The sequence below is a fragment of the Lissotriton vulgaris genome, chromosome 3_1 (assembly GCF_964263255.1).
Source record: "Lissotriton vulgaris chromosome 3_1, aLisVul1.2, whole genome shotgun sequence".
NCBI lineage: Eukaryota > Metazoa > Chordata > Amphibia > Caudata > Salamandridae > Lissotriton > Lissotriton vulgaris.
Genome location: NC_141689.1, coordinates 1081283382 through 1081309265, shown reverse-complemented (window position 1 = coordinate 1081309265; position 25884 = coordinate 1081283382). Strand labels below are relative to the sequence as shown.

General features: G+C 41.1%; 1 protein-coding gene across 1 annotated transcript in view; it reads right to left on the bottom strand.

Moving 5' to 3' along the window:
* Nucleotides 1-25884, bottom strand: part of LOC147727443 (serum albumin-like) — a 217678-nt gene that overhangs the window by 77285 nt on the left and 114509 nt on the right. The window contains exon 9 of the mRNA XM_086961515.1: nt 4400-4532. Coding sequence (XP_086817641.1) covers nt 4400-4532 — 133 coding nt within the window. The remainder of the gene's footprint in view (nt 1-4399; nt 4533-25884) is intronic.

Genomic DNA, 25884 nt, shown 5'->3' with positions numbered 1-25884 from the left:
TTGCTGATTTGTTTGTTGGCAATAGGACTCTGGGCACTTTACCACTACTGATCAGTGCTAAAGTGTATATGCTCTCTGTGTAAATTGTTATTGTAATTAGTTATCCATGATTGATATATTTGTATCACCAAGAAGTCCCTAAAGTGCACTGAGTATGCCAGGGCTGGTGATACAAATGCTACTAGTGGGCCAGTAGCACTGATTGTGCCACCCACATGAGTAGCCCTAAACTGGTGTCTCAGGCCTACCACTGCAGTGCCTGTGTGCAGTCTGTAAACTGCCATGTCAACCTGGCCAGTGTCTCCACTGACCAGGCCTAACCCTTCCCATTCTCTACACATTGGACGCCCCTATGGAAGGCTCCAGGTACCCCCCTGGGCAGGGTGCAGTGTATGCGAAAGGTACAACATGTACTAGTGCAGGTGACATGCTCTTGTAGTGAATTACAGCCATTTTTGTTTTTCTCTATTGTAAGGCTATCTTGCCCATAGGCTATCATTAGGAATGCTGTGTACAGTGGTTACCTGCAAGATAGGACATACAAGTCTGGTATCCCTGAAACCAGAATTTAATACCACATCTTTTGGGAAAGGTGCTTTTAAATCTTGTGTTTGAAAGCGGCACTTTTAGATAGTGGCTGCTTTCTTGTCTGACCTTTCTGTGTGCCTTTAACTGTTTGTGAATTGACTGTCTGGTTTGTGAGTGACAGGGCTGGGGGATTCCAGGAGACAGAATGAGTCCGCCCTGTGGTGAATAGAGAGAGCTACATCTAGATGGGAGGGAAGAGTTGCACCTGGGACCTGAATAGGACTGTGCCTGCCCCCCACAGTGCTGGCTCCACCCCCTGTGGTGTGTCTGATGTCTCTGCCCTGCACAGTGAAAGGAGAAAAGGAATCATGTCAACAAAGAGCTCCAGGGCTGTGCTTTCCCTCCACAATGCTGGCTCCACCTCCTGTGGGGCGTCTGATGTTTCCGCTCTGTACTGTGAAAGGAAAGAAGGAGTCATTTAAACAGAGTGCTCCAGAACTGGTTCAGACCGTGCTCAGAGCCCTCCTGCACAAAGGCAACAAATACTTTTTGGGGTATAAGTACAGGACCCCAGACTACAGAAAAATAGATCATCCTGGAATCAAGAAGGAACCTCTGCCAAGGAGAAAGGTGGAAGACTGAAGAAGGAAGACTGTTCTGCTGTTGCTTTGCTGGACTGACCTGCAGTTGCTTTGCTGCCAAGTAGAGGGGGAGGACTTTGCTGTGTGCTGTGTCCCCTTGCTTGAAGGAATCTCCAAGGGCCTGAAGAAGAGCTGGCTCCCTGTTAAGCAGTCCCAGGAACAAAAGGACTTCACCCCCAGCTTCCCTGAACTCTGCGGGAGAGTTCTGTCCTTCCTAGAGTGCTTGGGCCAGTTGTGGTGCTTCTGGAAGTTGTACCTGTGTTGGGAAGCTGGAAACCAAGATTTAAAAACTTTCTGCAAGTTTTAACGCATTGCTTGCTTGCGGAGTGCATCCCCGGTGCGAGGAAATTCCTGCCGCTACGAAGGCCGAGATCGTCGCAGCGCCTGTTGCCACTGCCAGAGTCGTTGCATCCTTTGTGAGACGCACCAGTCCGGTGCAGGAAGATTACCATTGCTGCGAGTATCGTCGCAGAGCCCGACGTCACTGGGTGAGATCGTGGCACCACTTGCTTGTGGACCGCATCACGTCGCTGCGAGAGTTGTTGCGGAGCCATCGCATCGAGGGGCTGCGAGAAGAGAAGATCGACACGGAGCCGCTCATCGTTGCCGCACCGGAGATTGTCGCCGCCCCAATGATCGTTGCATCGTACCTTTTGCGAGCCTCTTCCACCGAAACCTGTGCACCAGAATCCACGCATGGTATCGCATTCCTCCCTATACAGACCGGAGTCATCGCAACACACCCGCTGCATCCAGTGGGCTTGTCACATTGCCTCCCCAGTGTCTCAGGAGTGACGCATAGCTTGCTTTTCAACGCTACAGCTTTCACTTGGAACTTTTGTCGCATCTAAAGGTACTGTTGGCTAAAACGTGACGCAACTGTGTATTATTTTAACGCAACCTTAAGAACTCATTTGAAACCATATTATTGAACTGTGTATGTTGGATTTTTGTCATTTTGGTCTTGTGTAGTTTAGATTAAATACCTTTATTTTTCTAAACTATTGTGGAGTCCGTTTGTGGTGTTTTCACTGTGTTACTGTGAGTGTTGGTACAAATACTTTGCACAATGCCTTCGATAAGCCTGACTGCTCGTGCCAAGCTACCAAGGGGTTGATCAGGGGTTATCTGAAGAGTGTATCCTTCTTACCCTGCTTATAAGCAAGGGCCCCTGTTTGGGCAGTGGTACCTACTTCTGCTAGCTAGTGACCCCCAGTTCTAACAACAAGATAAAGTGGTCAAAGTGGAAATGAACTTAACATCAGATACAACATCACCTATAGCAAATCAAATTTACAATGCATTCATATTTAGAGCAAAAATATATTCATATTCAATCGCAGCACCCTACCTCCAAGTTTATGTCAGCATCTACCTGCTGATCGGGTTACGTGCCCATCAGGTACGTGCACGATGACAGCTCTGCGGTCTGCATTTAACAGACGCTGCCACAGCCTCGCTTGCCAGATGTCCGGTTGATCCTGACCGATTGCAGAGGTATGTCTCGCGTACTGCCCCTCTTTGTATTAGTTCCTTGTTTAAACTTGAAGGTAGCTTGTGAAGCCAACCATTCCTTCTTGTGCTTCCTCACTAGATTGTTTACAGATTCCTTCCTGTCTGGGGCTCTCAGATTATTCTTTCGATGAATTCTAACTTCAACTATGATCTTTGCTCCAAAACATTTATTGAGCAAATTCATTACTGCTGATACACTCCTTCTGTTTGTTTTCAGCATGCACATTGACATGCTTCGAATACAGACGCACGCCTCAACAACAAAGAAACCTTCGGTCCTCATTTTTGAGCATATCTTCTAGGTGGATTTAAGAGTAACATTCATTGCCTCGCATAGATTAATGAATTACGACAAATTTTTCCATCACCTGTAGCAACTAGGCAACTTTATTTTTGACTATTCTCAGGTGTCTCCCCTTGTCCTGCTGAAGACCTCCATGTTAGGATTGAAATTACCAACCCAAACCTTTGGGGTCGAAACGTCAATGGTTTTATCTGGTTCCACGTAGAGACAACAGCAATTTATTGACTGTGTTACTACGATACTATAGATTTTCATGTATATTTAACCTTAAATGCAGCTGGATATGTTTCTACTAATTGTTGATGTATATATTGCTCATCGCCCTTCCTTCCTTTCGTCAACCCTCACCAATGCACATCTTCAAGCACTCCCTCTCTTCCCCCTTGGAGCACCCCCTCACAACTATGTAGATATTTGTGCTGCGATTTAATATGAATATTTTTTTTTCTAACTATGAATACATTGTACATTCGATTTACTAAAGGTGATATATCTGATGTTAAGTTCAATTACACTGTGACCACTTTATCTTGCAACAGGAATTAGTGGCAGCAGCCGCCACTGATTGTAATAGGTTGGTTAGGTCAGTCTGTGTGAAGTTATCTCTCAGGGATCTCCTTATAAAAAAGCTTGGGTGATGAGCTGGAGAGGAGAGGCAAAAAAAGGCAAATTATTCTGGGTTATAACTTTATGTATCGCTATAAGACTCAAGGCTGCCAAGTGAGCCTCTGATAATTGGACCTTGTGTGATGCTTCAAGGTGTCATTCCTTGCATTAAAACAATCACATGTATAATTTAGAACTGCTCATTTATCTTGTGCGTGTAGCTGGAGTAAAGCAAATTCCAATCGGATTTTTCAAGGCGGTTGGAAGAACAAGGCCCAGCAAGAGTTCAAATGTTCTTCATGTGGAGGTTATTCAGTTTTATGATTGTTTTATCATTAGGTAGGCATACAAGAGAAATGGGATAGGTTTGCTGTTACAAAACGTCACCTGCTTGAAATATAGCTTGGCTGCCATAGGTTCCGTAATATTTTTTAGCGAAGAAGTAATGAGATGTGCCTTTGTTCGCCTATAATATCAAAATAGCTAAATAAAGAACTAAATTATAGATTTGGCTTAGACGACAAAAAATATGTTATTGGGTGGTATATGAAGCAAAGGGCATATAAAATTGCAGAAAGATCACAATAATAATATACCAAGGGAACATGAGCATTGCTATGAAAAATCTTAAGAATTATTAGCAATTTAAATACTGGCATTAATAGGATAATTCCCCGAAAATATTTAACACTTATGAAAGAGGGAGGGTATAAGGGCCTTCCACCAATTCATATCCTAATCACCACAGGATGCACCAATACTGGCATGATTTGTTCTGTAGAAAATGGAAAATAGTGGAACTCACCCCTTTAACCAAAGAATCGTGCGGGTTTTCCCCAGCGCAAGATTTGGTCAGAAGGTCTTGGTAACCTTTGCTGATTCTCAAAAGCAGCTGTATCGAGAATTCAGGGTGCCTCTTTGCATAGTCACAGGTGAACCTGAAAAGAGGCAAAATAAAGATGAACCAGTTGAGAAAATACTACTCTCCAATATTACCTTGCTCAATCTTTGGCGTGGTGTGTTCTCTTGTGAGTGAGTCTCGAAGATGCAATGACGCCATGCGTTTTAATGCAGGGAAAGAGGATGGGCACCAGTGTACTGGTTAAGCAACACATTACAGCCTAATTTTGAGTCAAGTGAGTCCCTCATAGCCCCCAGCCTTGGTACTACCGCTCTAACAATAGCCATGCCCTAGATGGTTCTGTGAGTGATCTTTGGGAGAGGCACCCAATACTAGGTTGCCGTAAACAAAAAAGATTTATATGTTGCTGAAGCTATGTGGCAATAGGTATATTAAAGGAGTTGTATAATCATCTTCATTATATATATATGTAAAAAAGTAGTAGGAACACGTTCACGTTTGATTTGTTTAGGTACCCATCATCAGGTTTATATTTTAGAGACTCCAGGGCGACCTCTATGACCTATTGTCTATTGTCTATGTGGAATATGTGAAATGCAGAGAGGGACGACCCCACACTCTTCAACGTATCCTCAGTTTCTATGGAAAGGGATGTATTTTTTAAACTACTTTTAATGGAGTACATGCAAATATTGACATATAGATGTGACATAATCAATCAGCAATGTCACAGAATCAGGTAATAATTTCCCCTCTACGGAGAGGGGTGTATATGACTGCAAATTTCATTGTATTATTAGTCTGTATGATTAGAACAGCATCATCAGGCAAATACCCCAAAGGTAAACTTGCATGCTTAGCAGTGTTGGGCCCCTCAGCCTGTGAGTTACATCCTGGAAAATGACGTACATTTTTTAGGCCTTTTTGGGTTAATCAAACGGTCCTTAATGGCCTCACCATGCAAGGCACTTGAGGAACCTATTTTTTTCTTATTTTCTTATTTATTTAGTTATTATTTATTTAGTTATTTATTATTTACTTGTATTCTTACTTTCATTCCGACTGCATTCCACCATTGTGCTTATCATTTCCCTTATTTTGTCGACTCCTAAAAGTTCAGTTCGTAAATTTAATAAAAAAGATTTGAAATAAAAAAAAACCCTAGTGAGGTGACAAATGACTGGAATCGTAACAAGGTGATTGACTAAATAGTATGGTTACTTGGGTTGAAACCTGGATTTCTTGTACTCCAATAACAGAGCTACACATCTTGAGGACATCTTTGGTGGGTTCTGTGTGTGGGGGGGGGGGGAGGATCAGAGATTGCTACCTCCCTGTACAACCCTAAAAACAGGAGATTCACTCAAGAATTTAGTGGGGTAAATATTCGTCAATCTAACATTATTACACAGCTAACTACTGATTCTACCACAGTTGTTCCATTAATAAACCGTGCAGTGAGCCCTCCCGAAGTCTGCCCTGAATCGATTGGATTTTTGTTCTGGAATGTGGCAGGTCTCCGGAACAAAATTAACAATTTGGAATGGCAAGAATTTCCTGCGGACTTAAAATGTATTTGTCTCGAAGAGTCCTGGCTCCTGGAGCCCCTGCAGATAAATGGTTATAGATCATACTATGTTGTTGCCTCTCCAACATCACGTAGAAGATCAAAAGGCAGGTTATGAATCTTCGTTTCTAACAATCTACAACTTGTTGAAATAACTAAAGAAGTAGTTAATCCTTGTTATCAAGTAATTGTTTGTGAAGGTACTGACCCAGCGCGGTTAGCTGTAATTAACTTCGATAATAATGCACCATATAGTCTAGCTTCTGAAAAAATATGTGGTCTGACCAAGCAAGATGATGTAAGCAGCCGCGGTCCGTGCAGGTAACAGAGGTGGGGCCGGTTGGGGGGGATTTCGAAGGACGATGCCAAGGAAATATTAAATAAATAATTAATTTTCCCTCTGCATTGTCCCTCGAAATACTCCCACACCGGCGGGTACACCGCCCCACCACTGTTACCTGCATGGACCGTGGCTGGATGTAGACCAAACACATTTTATACATAATGGATATGGGGATAAGCTAAATGAATTCATGTTTAAATTGGAATTAGTGTTCTCTAATAAAATGTCATCCCCATATGATCCATTTAGGTGCACTTTTAACGGCAGAAACACCCACCTGCAATACTGACTACATCCTATTACATAATAATTGCGCTGCTTGTGCTTCTAATTTTAATACTCGTTCTACCCCACTAAGCGACCACTTCCCACAGTTTGTCTAAATTTCACCTTTGTTACTATCCAAAAAGCACAGTAGCCACACCACCGTCCAGACTGGAGGGTTCGAGCTAGCAACTCTCAATGGCTACTTCCTGCAGTGGCAACAGATTATCCCTGAGGGTTTTTTAAAACAACTAATCTGTAGTACAGGGGACGCCTTTGAGACTTGTCTAGATGAATCCTCACAACCAAAAGCTATCATTAATTCCTTCTTGCCAATTACACAGGGCATGAAGGAGAATCTCCTCGTTACCAGGAAACAAAAAAAGGAGAAAAATGGATGGTTTGATTCATCATGCACCAAGGCTAATAAGAGGCTAAAGGACACATTACACAAAAACCCGAGATGTAGATCTAAGATCCAGGCCTGCAGACTAGCCTATAAATAGGCAGTGAAACAAAGGAAACTAAGACTATCTGCACCTCTGAGAGCAGATAAGGGCCCTGGGATCGTGGTCGCCATACCGGGCAATGACTGATTAAAACATTTCTCTGTTATTTTTTCCTATTTAATCCCTATATCGAATACTATAAGACCCACACAAGAATTACATCTTAGTCTCAACCCAATCTCCCCCAATTCTTCTGTTTGTTTTGGAGGAAGTCAACAGGGCAATTACTGCTAGAAAGGTGGAAAAACACCAGGCCCTGATGCTATCCCAGTGGACCTGAACAAAGCTAACATTACTTTATGGGGACCGTTATTAACTGTTGTATTAAGGGACTGCTTAATATAGCCTTTCTCACCACATGGGTGGAATAAATAATTGTACCAATCTATAAAAAGGGAGACAGACATAATCCTGCATATTATAGGCCGATTTCCCTGCTTGATTTTTTACTGATAGTGGGTTGTATTAGTTTGAGCAGGCTACAAGAGTGGGCATCATCAAAGGATATTTTGTTAGACCTTCAGTACAGATTTCACAGTGGGGTTGGGACAATTGAACAGAGTCTCAATTTAAGCATGTTCACAATAAAATATACTAGGATTAAGGGTGGGTATTTATTCCTGGGATTTGTCGATCTGTCCTCAGCATTTGATTTTGTCAGTCACTCTACGCTATGGACAATTATGTCCAATATGGGAGTGTAGACACCGATCATTATTTTTCTGAGGGACCTGTATACAGGATCCAAAGCTAGGGTCAGATACGGCATTAGGGGAGAATGCGCCCAGCCCTTCAGTGTTGAGAGAGGTGTAAGACAAGGTTGCGTCTTAGCTCCTTTTCTTTTCTCCTTATATATAAATAATGCAGGCATAGGGCTGACTTTTTATTCTAAAGACCTTCCACAGGCAGGTCCTGGCCCAGTGCTGGCCCTCCTCTATACAGATGATGCCGTTCTTATCGCCTGCACTCCCCTTGCAGTCCCTACTTAACACCTTAGTTGAATTTATGCAGGATCACAACTTGCTAGTTAATCAATCTAAAACATTTATAATGAAGTGTGGCAGGAAAACCCCCACCTGTCGTGACATACAAATCAGGGACACCAATTTAAATTTTACAAACAGATTCCTCTATCTAGGTGTCCTCTTTGACAAAGAAGGCACATGGAACTGCGCCATATCTACCAGGGCATTATTATTTAGAAAGGCTAGCATGGTCTTGTGAAATTTGCCAGTAGGTTGGACACAAATCCCACAGTGAAGATGATTATGATTTACAATCCCAAATGTTTAGCATAGCATTATATGGGGCGGGGATATGGGGGCATACCAAATGTAAAGCTCTGCAACTGGTAAAGAATGAGTTTTTGAGGTATCTGCTTGACACCCCCAAAAGTGCCCCTACATATGTTTGTTACTCTGAGTTGGGGGTTCTAGTTTTCATTGACATAATCAGGATGCAACCCATATTACTTTGGCATAAACTCTGCTATTATTGGTAATTGCTTAAAATCAACTCTGTTCACTTTCATTCCGTGATTGGTATATAACCAACGCGTTTGCTGAGACTTTGGGCATCCAGACTAGATTGAAGAAACAGACTCCCTGGTAGCTATTACTAGAACAGCATTAAAAAATGAATGCGCTGCGCACTTAGAGAACCTTAGTTTGACCGCCAAACTATCAAAACCTTCTATTTTTACAAAGATGTATCTAATTCAAGGCATAAATTTGCCCTGACTCATTTTAGAATGGATTTTTTCCATCAGCTGGTCAGCTTTCCTGAACCCAATGATTGATCACTAAATTTAAGCAATTACCCTTGCAACGGCATATTACCTCAGAGCAACATGCACGTTGTACTGTTTTGTAAATTTTATAATAAATGGAGTAAACGCTACATCCTACCTTTCCTAAGGTCCTTACAGTTTACACAATGTCCTGCATATCTTTTCCTGCAATCACTACCTACTGTTAAGCTTTGTTGCAGTATGTCAAGCTTCTTGTGGGCTGTTTTTTATGCAAAAAGAATACTATATAGATGATATGATTCATTCTGTATACATTTTTACAAATAAATAATTGACACAGTGTTTTATCAATGCGGATTTATCATCCTGAAATATATAATGAATTATGGATTTGAAGAAACCTCTAATATCTGCTATTATGATATTTAACACAGGACTATTAGAAAATAGCTAAGCAATAATGCAGAGGGAACCCTTAGCTGAGGTTTTTCCATTTGTTCCTCATCACTTTTCCTCTGTGTTAAAGCTATTATCTTAATACAATGTATGGATGATATAAATGGAGAATATTGGAGTCTAATTATTATTCATATCAAAAGATTTTAAACTGTATTGTCAAAATATGTCACATTTTTATTGGATTTTGCACCTCTTTGTATTGGACTTTTATGTTCTAATTTATTTTGATCGAATAAAGTTAATACTGAATGACTGAGGACATACTCAACAAGGTAAACAATTTACGTGCTTGTCTCTTTTTGTGTGCCCTCTCTTACTTGACACCTCAAGCATATTTTTAATTGAATGGGTCTTGAAGACAGAATAACTACTACACAGTGTACACTTCTATTGGTCTCAAATAAACATGTAAGGATAATTGATAATCAACAACATATAGAAGTATAAATGATACATCTAAAGGCCTGATTCGCAGTTAGTCGGAATTTTCAGATACCTGTTATCATGTTGTACCTTTAAATATTATTGTAGAATTGCATTTTCTGTAACGTTCTTTATGGCTGTAAGATTCTTTCCCTGCTTCTGTTAAGGCAGTTGCTGGGAAAGAAGTCCTGTGTAGGCTGCGTCCTACCTTGCTCCTGTGCTTCTCCCAATAAAATGATTTTATCATCAATTCTGCGTGGATTAAACATTACAATTTTGGCGACGATCTTACAGAAGCACCAGGAAACCCTCAAACCCTTATTTATTAATTTTTAATTTTCACCGAATAAAATTTTCGAAGAAGAGAAGAATTGAACTTTTAACTTTATTGACTCACATGAAAAAGAACTTTCCATTTCAAGCCTGAAGTGAAATCGACCAGCTCGTTCTGTGAGTAAAGCTTGCGATTTATTTCTCTTCTTCTCAAGAATACCTTTGTTTCTATTTTGCGCATTTAATTTTTATTAACTTCTGAAATCATTGCGCATGTATTCTGCCGTGTATTTGAGGATTAAAATGTTACTATTTTTAGTAATACGATCACCTTCCTGCGCATTAAATTGCCAACGCATCTTTTGAAAAAGGTTGAAGCAATTACCTGAAGCGCGAGTGCATCTTCCTCTGCATTCTTTACACGCGCACTGATTCTGCTTGTTGGATGATGCTGGCACATCACGCATTCTGCACACAGCGCAACGGGATGATGTAAGACGCTGGCGGACATTTTGAGATCACCATTGCAACGATATCGAGTGAAGATATCGAGTGACGATTTTGAAGTAATTTGCGCGATTTTCATCGTGTAACTCGCACAGAAGGGTGTTTTTCACAGCGTTTGGAGGTATTCTCTTCATTTTATGATTAAAAGGTATTTTTTTGTACAAGTAAGCTTTCTTTTTTCAGTAATTTTTATTTTCTTAAGTCAACTACATCTTCAAATCTAAATTCCTTAATTGTTTAGATTTAACTTTACAATTCATTCTTCAATATGGCTACACAAAACTTTACAATTCAATCACCACAAGCTGTCTGTCCTTCTGGAACTGAACCATGCATGAAGTGGCTTCAATGGAAAGCATATTTCTTGAACTTTATTGATACCATTGACGAAGAAGGAAAGATGAAACCAGAGAGGAAGAAAAAACTCTTTTGCATTCTCTAGGTGCTGGTGGTTTAAAAGTTTTCGAAGAAATGACAAAAAGTGTTGGAGGTGGAGATTCAAATGTTTTTACAGATATTTTAAAAGATTTTGATAATCACTTTCTCCTAAAGTGTGTATGGGTATTACTAGATTCAATTTTTTTCGCAGGAAACAACAGCCTAGCAAAACCATTGATGTGTATGTTGCTGAACTTAAAAAAATGGCAGAAGACTGTAAGTTTGACCATCTTGAAGAACAGTTTATTAGAGATCAAGTTGTTATGCATGCCTCAGACCCATCAATCCAAGACAGACTTTGGATCAATGGTGATTCAGATCTTAAACATGTTTTAGCTATTGTCAGAAAGGCTGAACTTTCAGGTCGGAGTGCCAAAGCCATTAAAATTGAAGAAAAAATTGTTTCTGAGCAAAAAACAGTCTCAGAACAAACCATCTCCAAAGTTCAAAACAAATCTAATTATAAACAAAAGTATCAATTCAAGTCTAAACCTAATCAAACTAGAAATAGTGATAATCTTAAGTGTTTTCGGTGTGGGAGTAATTCACATTTAGCTAATTATAAATTGCGTCCAGCCATTAAGGAAAAAAGTTCTAATTGTGGGTTAATTGGACATTACTCCAGAGATTGCCACAGAGTTAAAAGTAAAAAGTGAAAATTATTTGTGATTCATCTTCCAGTGATGACGAGAGCATTGTTAATAAAGACATGCACTGTTCTGTTGAGGATGATTGTGTTAAAAAAAATAACGCATTGTTCAGTTGAAGACGAATCTGTTCAAAGACCTCTTGACAAAATTTACATATTTCATATTGATGATTCTTATCGGAAAGAATTCTCAAAAAACTTATCTGCAACATGCTTATCGGTGGAGTTCCTATTAATATCTACGCTGATTCTGGTTCTCCATAAGCCATAGTTAACGAGAATGTCTGGAATTCTGATTTTGTACGTTACTTTGTAAACAATCTCTATACATCAGACATTGCTCCAGAAGGATATTCAGGGGGAAAGGTTGATATGATAGGTTTCAAAACCTTGAAGTTTAGGTTCAAGGGGAGGGGATCTTTTGGAAAGCTTTATGTTGCTAAACAAGGACCCTCTGTCCTTGGGTGGAGGGATCAAAGGGATTTGGATAATATATTGAACCCCAATAGTCCCGAACCTGTTTTGGTCATCAATGATGGTATAGAAATTGGCGATTCCATGCTTAAAAAATTTCCAAAAGTGGTAAAATCGGTACTTTTCAAGTATTTTCTCATTACATTGTTTTAAAGAGTAATGCCAACCCAAAAACTTTTAAAGCTAGAAATATTCCTATTTTGATACGTGGTGATGCTGAAAAAGAGTTGGAAAAATTAGTTAAGGAGGATATAATTGAACCCATAGAGTCCTCAGAATGGATTTCACCAGTTGTAATCGCTAGACGTTCCAATGGCAAGATTTGCCTATGTGTAGATCTTCGCCATTTGAATGAAAATATAGTTATAGACAAGTTTCCATTACCAAAAATTTCTGAGATGTTGTCTTCAGTTAATGGTGCCTCTATTTTTTCTACACTGGATCTTTCTGCTGCTTATCATCAGATCTCACTTGATAGTGATAGTAAGCATCTCACGGCATTCATTACACCCATGGGTTGTTTTCAGTTTAAAAGGATGCCGTTTGGATTAGCTTCTGCAGCTGCCATTTTTCAACGCATTATGCACCAGCTCTTTGGTAAACACTTTAAAGTTAAATTCTTTCAAGATGACATTCTAGTATATGGGAAAGACAAAAAGGAACACAATTCTATTCTTTAAGAAGTACTAGGCACACTTGAAGAAAAAGGGTTAACCATTGATTTTTTTTTAAGTGTCATTTTGGGGTTAAATCTGTGACTTATCTTGGACATGTTTTATGTTCTGATGGCGTATCTACCAAGCCTAAATTGGTTGACGCCATAAAAGACGCTCCTCCCCCTTCTAATAAGGATGATGTTCGATCATTTTTAGGTATGGTGAAGTTTTATTCTATATTCATTAAGGGCTTTTCTAGCAAAGTTTTTAATATCAGACAAGTTATGAAGAGTAAAGTCAAATTTGAGTGGGCTGCCTTATGCGAGGATGAATTTAATGGTATCAAAATGGACATTATTAATGCTCCAGTATTATCTCCTTTTGATTTAGACCTTAATTCTGTGATTACTGTAGATGCTAGCAACAAAGGTTTAGGTGCTATGCTTTCTCAAATTGATGGATTGGGTAAAGAACGCATTGTTGCGTTTGCTCCCAGGCCTCTTTCTATTCCAGCGAGTAAATTCTCTGTGATCGAGAAAGAAACACTAGCGGTAGTTTGGGCTTTAGAACATTTCTGTAGTTTTGTGTGGGGTACGAAAAGCGTGGTTAGATCTGACACAAACCCCTTACTAAGCCACTTTCAACTGAGGGTCTCTACAATGCAACAGCTAGGATGGCTAGAATGGCTATGCGTCTACAGGATTTTATAATTAAAATTGAATATTTTCCAGGTAAAAGCAATGTAATTGCTGATTTTCTTTCCCGCATGCCTTCTGATATACAAGAGTGTGAAGTGAATGAATGGGATTCTTTACAGGTTGCTCTCATTCATGATGAAAATCCTTTCTGTGTTGATAAGAAGGTATGGAATGAAGAACACTTAAAAGACAGTACTGCTGCTATTTCATTCATTCACAGAGGTTGGATAGAAAAAAAAAATTATCATCTGATCTAAAACCATTTTGGGAAGTAAGAAATGAACTTACTATTTTAGATGAAACAGTTTTTAGAGGTAATAAAGCTGTTCCTCCTTCATCTTTAAGGGATTCCATTTTACAGTTGTGTCACAAAGACCATTGCGGTATTGTCAAAACTAAACCAAATGTTAAACTAGTGTATTGGTGGCCGGGAATTGATATTTATGCTGAAAGAACTGTCAGTGAATGTGTCATTTGCTCAAATTCGGATAAGGTACTCAATACTCTAAAACCTGACATGTGTGAACCTATTATTCCTGAAGGTCCTTGGCACACTGTTGCCATGGACATTATGGGGCCCATAGGTGATAATCACAAATTAGTAATTTCCATTACTGACATTTTTTCTAGACAGCCTTGCATCACCATTGTAGATAAAGTTGATTCAGCCACAGTTTTAGATTTCATTGACAAAGTGTTTATTGAAGAAGGTCTACCTACTCAAGTCGTTAGTGATAATGGGGTACAATTCGTGTCAAAATTAGCTAAAGCTTATTTTGATAGAACTGGAATTACCCACAGGACCACTTCATTATACAATCCCAGTGGAAATGGATTATGTGAGAGATTTATTAAAGTTTTAAAGAATGCTATTCAAATTGCTAATTTAAAAAAAGAAGACTGGGAAACTCACATTTACAAAGCTGTTTGGTCATATAGAACCAATATTCATGACGCTTTGAAAATTTCACCTTTTGAAATTATCAGAGGTCGTATTGCTAGAACTAAATGTAATCCTAATTGGTTACATAAAAAATCTTGCTTAGACATATGTATGAATAAAGTCAGGAATGATATTCTAGATAAACACGTGGGACCCGATTCACAGAATGAATTTAAGACTCAATCCTAAACTTACTACTGTTTTGGTATTCACAGATTGCACTTACTACTTTTGGCATTCACAGAATGCACTTACTACTTTTGGCATTCACAGAATGCACTTACTACTTTTGGTATTCACAGAATGAACTTACTCATTTCGGTATTCACAGAAGTAAGGACTCCTAACTTTAGGACTCCTAAATGCCTTCTGTAAATCCCGAAAGTCTTAAAATTAGGATTTTTCTCAATTTAGTAGTAGTAAAGTTAGGACTTCTAACTTTAGGACTCCTAAATGCCTTCTGTGAATACCGAAAGTCCTAAAATTACGATTTTTCTCAATTTAGTAGTAGTAAAGTTAGGACTACTAACTTTAGGACTCCTAAATACCTTCTGTGAATACCGAAAGTCCTACAATTTCGATTTTTCTCAATTTAGTAGTAGTAAAGTTAGGACTACTAACTTTAGGACTCCTAAATGCCTTCTGTGAATAACGAAAGTCTTAAAATTAGGATTTTTCTCAATTTAGCTGTAGTAAAGTTAGGACTTTACAAGTCATCTTTACAGATTTGGCGACAACTGGGGCAACTTCTGGTACACGAAACCCAAATAATTTATTTTCCATAACTGAAGAGAACCATTACAGCTTATAGGGCACGTTACACAGCGGATCAGGCAGGCTTACAGAGCGGCACACATGGTGAGAATCCTTCTTACATTGACTTTGGCTCAGACTATAAAAAAAATATTTAGTCTTAAAAAATGAAACTGTACCGTTTATGTGGCAGCTGTGAGGTGTGCGAGTGCTTTAGCACACGGACATTCTTCTACTGCTTCTGAGCGTGAGGTTCGACTGGAATGAGCGAGTGCGCTGATGATGTTGATTGATGTGGAACATCAGTAATTGGCGAGCGAACTCGTGTGGCCTATTGGCTTTGGAAAGGATGCACAGTGGTCACTGTGAAAACAAAATCAGCACGCAAGGTGGCTATATATTGGGAAACCTTCTCAACAGTACAGCGACAGGCATGCTAACAAGTCTAGCCTGTCAGTCTTCATGTTGCGCAGCAGCAGGCGCATTTTTGCCTATCTTAAATGGAATTTATACAGCGACAGGCATGCTTTAGTTTGAATATCCTTGTGGATCACTAGCCTGTCAGTTTTCATGTTACACAGCAATAGGCTCGTTTTTGCCTATTTTGCATATCTTTAATGGTAACTCTACAGCGATAGTCACGCTTTCGTTGAATAGCCTTGTCGATCGCGTGCCATAAACGAGAATAAAAAGACAAGCTTTCTACAGCGACACGACTGCTTCTCCATGTGTTGCATACCTTCAACAGTGAAAGGCATACTTTCCTCATTCACAAATTCTTATAAACAGAAATCCGATTTATATTCAGTAATAGCGTCTAAATATTTTAGAAAGAGTGTCCTTTTAATTAAATAGTGCAGTTCTATTGTGTGTGTTACTATGACTGCGGGAAATATCTGCAATTTGTCACCCCTCAGACCTTCTTAGCAGGTAGAGAGGAGCCTATCTTAAAGTGGAATGAGTGGAAAGAACATTTCCACTTTCGAAGACAATGAGGAACTAACACCTGAAAGAATGAAAACATGTGTATCACCCTGCTTAGGGGCTGGGGAATTGAATACATACAATCGTATCCAGAAGAAAGTCAGACCATAAGGTCAAGGTGATGATTACAAACATGCAATAGAGGATTTGGATGCTTATTTTAATCCCACAGTGTGTGTAACGGTAGAACACTACAAATTCTTCCATAGGAAACAAGAGAAAGAAGAGTATTTGGAAGATAATGTGGCTGCTCTGAAGAACTTAGGGGGTGATTGCGATGGCAGAGGGTCTGCTACCACCAGCCATGAGGCGACGGGCCCTCCGCCATCGGAAGACGATTCTCCACCCGCCAAATTAGGATGGCGGGTGAGAATCGGGCCATGACAATGGCGGGCGCAAAGACCGCCAGCCATGGCACAACTCCACCACAGACTGTTCAGATAGCTTAAAATGGTGGTGCCTAGTAGGCACTGTCTGCCAAATTACGATGCTGCCCGCAGGCAGCCTTTCCGTGGTGTGTAAACCACCATTGAAAGGCTGCTGGAGAATGCATTTGGAGGCCCGTTGGGGGGTGGTGCACTGTGGGGGGTACCCAGGGTACCCCGCTACATTTCACTGCACTAAGTGGCAGGCATTGTGTAGTGATTGCCACGTAGTACAGAGAAAAGCACAACCAACATGCATGTTTAGCACTGCGGGAGTGATGCAGCCAGCAGCACCCGCCGCAATGTTAACCATGCAAGATGCGACCAACACGGTGACGGTCGCATCATAATCTGACTTGCGGGACCACCGTGTTGTAGGTGGGCGGTCCCAGGCACCACTACGGTGGCAGCTGGACTGGAGTCCGCCCCCCATCATAATGACCCCCTTAACATTAACATGTAGATTCACTTTCCTGCACAATGAACTTATACTTGATGAAACTCTGATAGGCTGCACTAATTCTAACATCCAGAGTAAGTTATGGACCATGGGAGAGTCGTCCCGACACAGGGCACTGACTTAGGGTGGGGGCGCCATGTTCATTTTTCAAAAGCACCTGATGCTGCATACATTGACTCAGCAAATTCCAGACATCAACAAAAATGACAACTCAGGTGATTAATGTTCTTCCAGGAGAAAGACCGGAGCTTTGTCTAGTAAACGTTTTGAATCACCATAATGCAGAGGGTTAATGTGCCTGCTGCATGTAAATTGCAAGGAAAAATTTAGAGCTATATATTCTTTGCCTAGTTTTTTGTTGTCCTAATGTTGCAAAAGGGATTAATTTGGGGAGAAATCAATTCTTAATATTAAAGAAACCCCCTAACAATGGTACATTTTAAATTCAGAATTTGTTCTTTTTTCGGTCCAAGGACCCTTAAACTATACTGGCTACCAGTAAGGATGACCTGTGACTCCTACTCCTTGTAGGCCTCTGTCTTGCGTAACCTTTCCTATATACTGATTTGCACAGCTATGATTGTCTCTGTGCAATGCATGTGTGATGTAAAGTGTTCTGGCATCTTAAAAAAATGGTATGAGTGGTGCTATAAAACTAAATTAATCTAAGAGACAGTGGTTATAGAACCTTGGGGCATTGTTAAAGGGTGGCATTGAGGGAATCCATGGCGGAGGTGGTCATGGGGGGGGGGGGGCACCAACAAATATTGTTGCACAGGGTGCCGCTAGTGCTAAAGCCGGCCCTGCGTCCCGTCGGAAGGTAATTGAAATTGTGAAGAAAGTGGAGTTGACGGAAAGATGTCCCAAGCCTGTTATTCCACAGAGTGGACAGAATAAGCAAAGATGTTGAGAGGGGTGTAATAGCTAAAGTGCAAACAAAGAAGTAAAAAAGGGTGGTAAAGTGGGAGCCCAAGACAGTAGTGAACAAGAGTAAAAGCAGGGAACATTATAACTGACCTGTATTAAAAGGTAGATGTTTTAGGTGTGGGAAGTTGGGGCATTTAGCAAATTACCAGAAGTGCCCCACATGGAATCAGAAGTGTGCAGGATGCAGTAATATTGCATATTTCCAGAAAGTGTGTAGAAGGCAGAAAGGTGGAGTGCAGGGGTCAACCTTCTCACTTAGGACTCCACCACTGACACGGAGGAGTCAGGTGATGACAATGTTAATATGTGTGTACTAAACATTAATGAAGTTATCCTTATTGTAGGGGGTCAAAATGAAAGAAACCCAAATGCTATGTTACTATTGGAGGATTTCTCATCACAATCACGACTGACTCAGGGTCACCTTACACTATTGTAAACCAGAAAACATGGTGTGATGAATTTGTTCTGGTGTTAGGAAATGTCTTGACCCTACGGATGCTAGCCCCAAAACGTTCACAGAAGAGGACATTATGATGTCTAGAGTGAAAGAATTGGAGTTCATTTTCAAAGATAGAAAAGCAATGTGCAGGCTGTACGTAGCTGAAACTGGGCCATCTGTGTTAGGTTCGGGTGATCAAGGAGAGTTGGGAATAATTTTCAATCCCAATAGCCAAGAGCCGGTGTTAGTTGTCCAACAGGAAGAAGCTTTTGTAGAATGAGTTGGAGAACTTATGTACAGAAGGAGTGATTGAAAAGGTAGATGCAGCCGAATGGGTGTCACCTTTGCTGATTGCTAGGAAGGCTTGTGGGAAACTGAGATTATGTGTGGATATGAGAGATCTGAACAGGAATATAATAGTAGATCAGTTCCTCCTACCGAAGATCAGAGAGATGTGGTCAGTCACGAAGGGAGTAAAGAGGTTCACAAAGATAAACCGAACTGTGGATATCATCAAGTCGCACTTCACAAGAAAAGTGTGAACCTTACCACGCTTATAACCCCGTTTGGTTGTTTTCGGTTTGTGAGAGTACCTTATGGATTGTAAGCATGGGCGAATTTTGCGGATCTCGCGTTCGCGAATTTTGCGGATTTGCGAACTCGCAATCCGCAAAATCCGCGAATTCTCGCGAATTTGCGGATTTTTTTTTTTTGTGTTCGCCCGTGTTTCTGCCAGTTCGCGAGGGTTTTTACAATTTCGCAATTACCTGTCGGGTCGCAAGTTTTGCGAACTTGTTGTTTCTACGTGTCCAGCCTGTTTGGGACACTCTTCTTCATCACTGCCACTCTCTGTCACCACTGCCACTCTCTGACTACTCATGCCACCCTCTGGCCCACCCATGCCACCCTCTGTTTCATCACCACACCCTCTGGTTGTCCAGTGTACATTATTTTCGGCAAAGCAAAGCACACCTTCCCTGCCTCAAGTGACCTGAATTAATTTGGGGCTGATTAATGTGTCACAGAATATTTTTTTAGCTGGCACCTGCTTCCTTAGTGCGCCCTGATTAGTGATCTTTTGCACTTGCTAAGTGCTTTCATTGTTGCAAAATTAGTTACAACACCTGCCCTGCCCCAACTGACAATAATGAATTAGGGGCTGATTAATGGATTTTAACTTCCAGCCTGGCTCCTGCTTGTCTCCCTTCGCTGTGGCATATGTGTAACTATTCTGAGGTTCAGAGCAGGGTCACATAATAGTTGCAACTGGCAACTGAACTCTGGAGGGGCCCCTCAGGAAGCACTACAGGAAATGGCTACTAATGATGAGCCTGAACTTTTGAACCTGGCAAGTAGTTTCAGTTTTGCTAAGATCGTATTTCTGCAATTTAGCACTTATTCGCGGGGCGCGAAGTTGTACTGGGAAGCCGCGAACTCACGCGAACAGTGCGAGCAGTGCGAGCAAAATCCGCAGCTCGCGGATTTGCGGATTTTGCGGGAGATTCGCGAATCTCGCGGATTGCGGATTTCCCGAAAATCCGCAAAATCCGCGAGCGAAACGGATTTTCCGCCCATACCTAATGGATTGGCCTCAGTGACACCAATGTTTCAACGTATTATGTATGAATTGTTTAAAAACAAGAAAGACGTTATGTTCTTCCAGGACGACATCTTAATAATGGGTAAAACCAAGGCTGACCATGATTCAACAGTGAGAAAAGTAATGAATGTATTAAAGGTGAAGTGGCTTATGGCAGAATTTTCAAAATGTAGATTCGCTCAATGGAGCCTGACGTATTTGGGTCATGAAGTATCTGTTGAGAGCATTAAACCTAAGAAGGAATTTTTAGAGTCCATAGAAAAGTCCCCTATACCTAGCAACAAAGATGAAGTGAGGGCTTTCCTAGGTTTAGAGGGAGTTATATTCCAAATTCATCAAGAATTTTGTGAGCAAAATATACAGTGTGAGGCAGCTCCTTAAAAACAAATGTAAATTTGAGTGGTCAACAAAGTGCCTTGAGGAGTTCGATTCTATTAACCCTTTGCATGCTGGTGACGGAACCACTCTGTCACCAGCCACAGATGCGCTGTGCTGGTGACAGAGTGGTTCCGTCACGGCCTGGCCGCCGCGCATGTGCTGCATCAATTTCGCGCCTGCGCGGCGCGTTCTATTGAGCAGGCGGGGCCGTGACCGAACCACTCCATCACAAGCACAGAGTGCCCGTGGCTGGTGACAGAGTGGTTCCGTCACCAGCATGGCGCCGCCGAGCGGCCCCCTCCCCCCCCCCAGCACCACAATGGAATTACCGCTGCGGCCAAGGGGTTAAGAAAGAGATGTGCAGTGCCTTGCTGTTACTAGGTCTCGATCCCAAGTTAAAGTCCTTTGTGACAAGTTCTGATGCTAGTGGGAAGGGCATTGGAGCAGTGCTCACCCAGTTGAATGAGAAAGGGGATGAATGTGTGGTGGGTTTTGGATCATGTGCTTTGACAACCACAGAAGAAAAATATTCTTTGATAGAGCGTGAAGCCCTAGCATGCGTGTAGGGTCTGGAGCATTACAGACCTTTTATTTAGGGAAGTCATGTGGTGTTAGGAAGTGATCATAAGCCTTTAGTAAATGGTTTATCTACCAAGGGGTTGTTTTCTGCATCCCCTAGATTAGCAAAGTTGTCAGTGAAACTTCTTGACTTCAGGTATAGGGTACAGTACATGCCAGGGGTATGAAATAGAGTTGCAGACTTTTTCGAGCAGATTACATCTTCCTGTTATAGGCAATATGAGAGAAGACATTGAGCAGTTCAGTGTTATGTGTTTAGAAGGTCCCAGAGTCATTTTATCTGAGGAATGGTCAAAAGAGTATGAGGACGATTATGCATTGGCAAATGCCATGCTCAATGTCCATTAAAGATGGTCAACTGAAGACCAAGTTTCCAAGGAGTTGAGAGCATTTTGAGAGTTGAGACATGAATGGTCTGTGATGGACAACAACTTATTAAGGAATGATAGGATTGTTCTACCTGTAAAACTGAGAAACCAGACAATCAATTTGTGCCATGGGGGGCACCTAGGAATTTCAAAGATAAAAGATCAAATGAAGGAGTTGTATTGGTGGCCTGGTATGGGATTAGCCATTGAGAGGAAGGTCAGAGAGTGCAATTTGTGGGAGGTGGTGGATAATAACCAAGTCACCTTAGGTTCTCCATTGTGTTATGTTAGCTCTTCGAGTATACTGTGAGGGAAATTAGGATTAGGCCTTACAGGTCCGATTTGGAAGGGGCCTGTTCCAAAGTACTTGATTGTGACAGTGGACCATTTTCTAAGTAACCAGAGGTAGAAATTGTTGACCATGAAGATACTGAGACAGTGATCTAATTTTCAGACATTTTCTAAGAGGATTGCCCTAGTCTGTGACTACTGACAATGGCGTACAGTTTGTAGCTGCAATGTTTGAGACATTTTGAAGCACAATGGGGTAAGACATTGCACCACTTCCCTTTATCATCCAGTGGGAATTAAAGGTGTAGAAAGGTTCAATAGAGTACTTAAGGGAGCAGTACGGCTGGCTAAAACAGTGTTTTGAAATGGAACACAGAATTATTTAGGACTGTGTGGGCCTTCAGAATGGCGCCTTGTGTTTCCACTGGACATAGTCCTTTTGAATTGATGAGAGATAGAACTGAATTTACTAAAGACAATATTGGATGGATGCCATGTACCAGAAGGGTGAACTGGAGCCGGAGATTGTGAAAACACGCATTGAAAGAGTCAAGCAGGTTTACAAGCAGTAGTTTGATTCTAAACATAGTTGTAAGCCAGTTAATTTACAAGTAGGAGATGAAGTAAGAGTCAAAAGAACAGGTGTGTTAAGAAGGGATCAGAGCAGATTTTCAAGACGACATAAAGTGGTCAAAATATTTTGCAATGCTGCATTGTTAAGTATGGGAAGGTACGTCATTTGAGCTCATTGTCCGTCTGCAACAAGAGAGGCAGGGAAAGATGGAGAAGTGTTGGAGGTTGGTGGACAGATGACTGTATGCCTAAGGAAACCGAGAATGGATGTGGTGAGGATTCATGTAGCAGAGGGAATCCACTACATGTAGAGTGAGGTAAGTGTGGGGGTGAATGGCACCTGCAAAATAGAGGACAGTTCAAAGTGATTTTAGAACGGGTAGATTTGGCAGGATTGTAAGAAAACCAGCTTGGCTGCGAGAATATGTTGATCACTAGATTGATCACTAGATTGTAGTACAATGGGGGTGGGGGGGTGGACCAATATATCCTTATCCCATCTGCAGCATTTTACCCACGTGTTTTGAGACTTGTATTTAATTTTATTTCTCTGTTATGTATTTTGTATAAAGAGTTCATCTTTATCAAAGGTTAGGTATTTATTGTTATTATATTCACTTTTTTCATGTTATGTAGAGGGAAAGATGTATGGTGATCCTGTCCTGGCCGTGAATGTCAGAATGCGAGCTTGGAATGGGACGGTAGAATATGAGAGAGTGGTAGAATGTGGAGTGTTGGATGAGACAAGTGAATCAAGCGGTCAGGGCTTATGCGATCTGCCCTGAATCTGCTGTGTGTATTTACCAGGAGTCTATATTAAAGAGCATTAATTACTATAGGCGACGATTCATCATTACAGATTTGGAGATGACTGGCCATTCCAAGTAAGCAACAAAATCTGCATGCTATTCTCCAAAAATGTATGGTATGTGTTATTTCTCAAACCCGATAGATAACAAACCCAACAGTATCTTTCTTTATCAGATGCTAGGAAAAGCACCTTTACATGGCAATAGTTTACAATATATTCTATGGAGACTAGTTTTGCTTAAAAAAAATAAATGCCCAACTTTTAGTCTATGCATCCCACTCGGCCCTCGCTTGACGAATCCCCCCCAAACTTTCAGGGAAGGACCGGAGCGGCGCGAGGCAAATTTGAGGAAATTTTCAGGCAAATTCCTCAATCGGCGCCAAAGTTAATACCCAATAGAATGTTGAGATTTTTCATTGAAAATAATCCTAACTATAACTACCTACTGCGACCGCCAGTAGGTAATATCTATCTATATATATATCCCAGAAGGGGATTGTAGCAGGAACTTCATTAAGCGTGCAGACAAACCCCCCCGTCTAATGAAAATCAGATTAAAAATTTAATGAAGCGTATGGAAAAGTGTATGAGAAACGAAGTCATGAAGTGGTGGGAGCACAAGTCATTGTCTATGTATGTAGCGGAGGGCCGTGTTCCACGAGGGTTGCGTATCCTCCTGGCGCCCAGCTACGAGAAGCCGCACTCAGAAATGCTTAAGGAATGGGGACTAAGCAATTTGGAAGCCTCAGGTAACTTGGTCAAAATCTTGATAAAGTACGCTGAAATCGACCGTTTACAGCTTTTAAAAGAAATGGAGGAAATTAATGAGGAACTACTGAAATTCGAACCAAATGAGCTTATAGCTACAATGAGGAAAGAAATTCAAGAGCGCCTAAATAAGCATGAGGAAAAGATTAAAGCTCGCAAAGCTTGGAAATTTGCGCGCGATAAGGATGATTATGAACACGGAAAAATATACACATTCACGCGTAAATTTGACAATGCCAAACGCAACAAAATGAATCAAAAATCAGCCCCGTCAACCTCAACATCCACATCTACATCTATGACGGGGCTGCATAGCAATCTTCCCGAACAGACTCCAAGCTCTAACGATAGCATGTCAACACTAAGTAGTAACAGCAGTACATACTCTGATGATGACCTACCGAGAGAGGCTGGTGGAGGGGAACCCCAAATGGTGCTTGACTTAGGGGAGGAGATTGATTTTTTAGTGAACGCACGGGTCCTAACCCCACGACCATGGATCAAGCAACAAGAGCAACAAAAAGGGTCAGAGTCAACCGACGCCGCAAAGTCCGCCGGAAAAAACAAAAATGCAAACAGCAACAAAAAGAAAAAACAGTTCTGGCACAAGAAGAAGTAAGGGACAAAACGATTATTATTCTGTCCACTACAATACTAACAACAGCGGAAAATCAACTAGTCTTGGCCTCACCTTTTGTCCCCTCACAGATTTTAATTATACATCGACAAGGATTGATGTGTTCCGTTACATTCGGAAACTCAAACTACGCAAATTTTTCAGTATCAAGGAAGGACTGGAAAACATCAACACAAATGCTGCGGAGTCCTCTAATCCTACTCTTCAGGCGCATGATGCAAGAGCGCTATTAACACTACAACAGATGGGGGACCTGCAAAGAGACATTGATACAAATATGTCCACCCAGGAAGAGCACAGAGAGGCAGAAATACAACAAACTGGAGCAGGGATGAGTCCTTTTAAACCTGCATCTTGCTTTATACCAACCATGCCAAGAGATGCCATAGACTCTTTTCACGAGGTAGTCACGTCAGATGTGGAAAAATTGTACCATCAAGTTAAACATCGCAAAAGAATCAAATTGGAAAAAGAAAAACAATAATGGGCTCTGGTAACCAAACTTAAGAATGACCATCAAAATATTATTTGTAGCTCTGATAAAGGAGGCAATATCGTGATCTGGCCTCAAATACAATATATTGCAGAGGCAAACAGGCAACTCTCGGATGCGACTTGCTATCAAAAAACATGTTTCAAACAATATGACCTGGCAAGGGAAAAGTTGAAAAAACTGCTTTTCAAATACAAAAGGGAAGGATTACTTTTCCCACAGGAATTCAAGTTTTTACATGTTGAGCAACCAGTTACACCCAGGTTTTATCTTATACCTAAAGTGCACAAGGAAGCATCACCTACCCCGGGAAGGCCAATAATATCGGCCATCAACAGTGTAGCTGAACATCTGGCACAATACATTGATTACTTTTTGCAAAGCTTGGTTATCAATCTACCAACCTATGTAAGGGGCACTGGCCACTTCTTGGAAAAAGTGAAAAATGCTCCATGGACAGAGAACTCTTTACTTATTACTTTAGACATTGAAGCTGTATACACAAGCATAGAACATCCCACAGGGCTCAAAGCACTTGAATTTTTTCTGGGCACAAGATCCCTGCAATGTTACAACCACAATATGATGCTAATGGATCTTGTAACATGGAGTATGTACCATAACTTTTTTGTATTTGGTAATGATGTCTATTTACAGAAGAGGGGTGTGACCATGGGGGCCTGCATTTCCCCTAGCTACGCGTGCTTGCACGTAGGCTGGTGGGAGAAGCGGGTCCTCATGGGTGAACACCATAAAACATTTTCTGAACATGTAGCATTATGGGTTCGTCATATTGACGATGTGTTTTTAATTTGGAGGGGGGATGAAGCTAGTGCCAAACAATTTATTATGCAACTTAACACCAATGAAGACAATCTCAAGTTTACCTATAACATAAGCAGGAAAACTGTAAACTTCTTGGATGTCAAAGTATACACTAAGGCAGGTAAAATAGTTACCACCCTTTTTAGAAAAGACACAGCGGG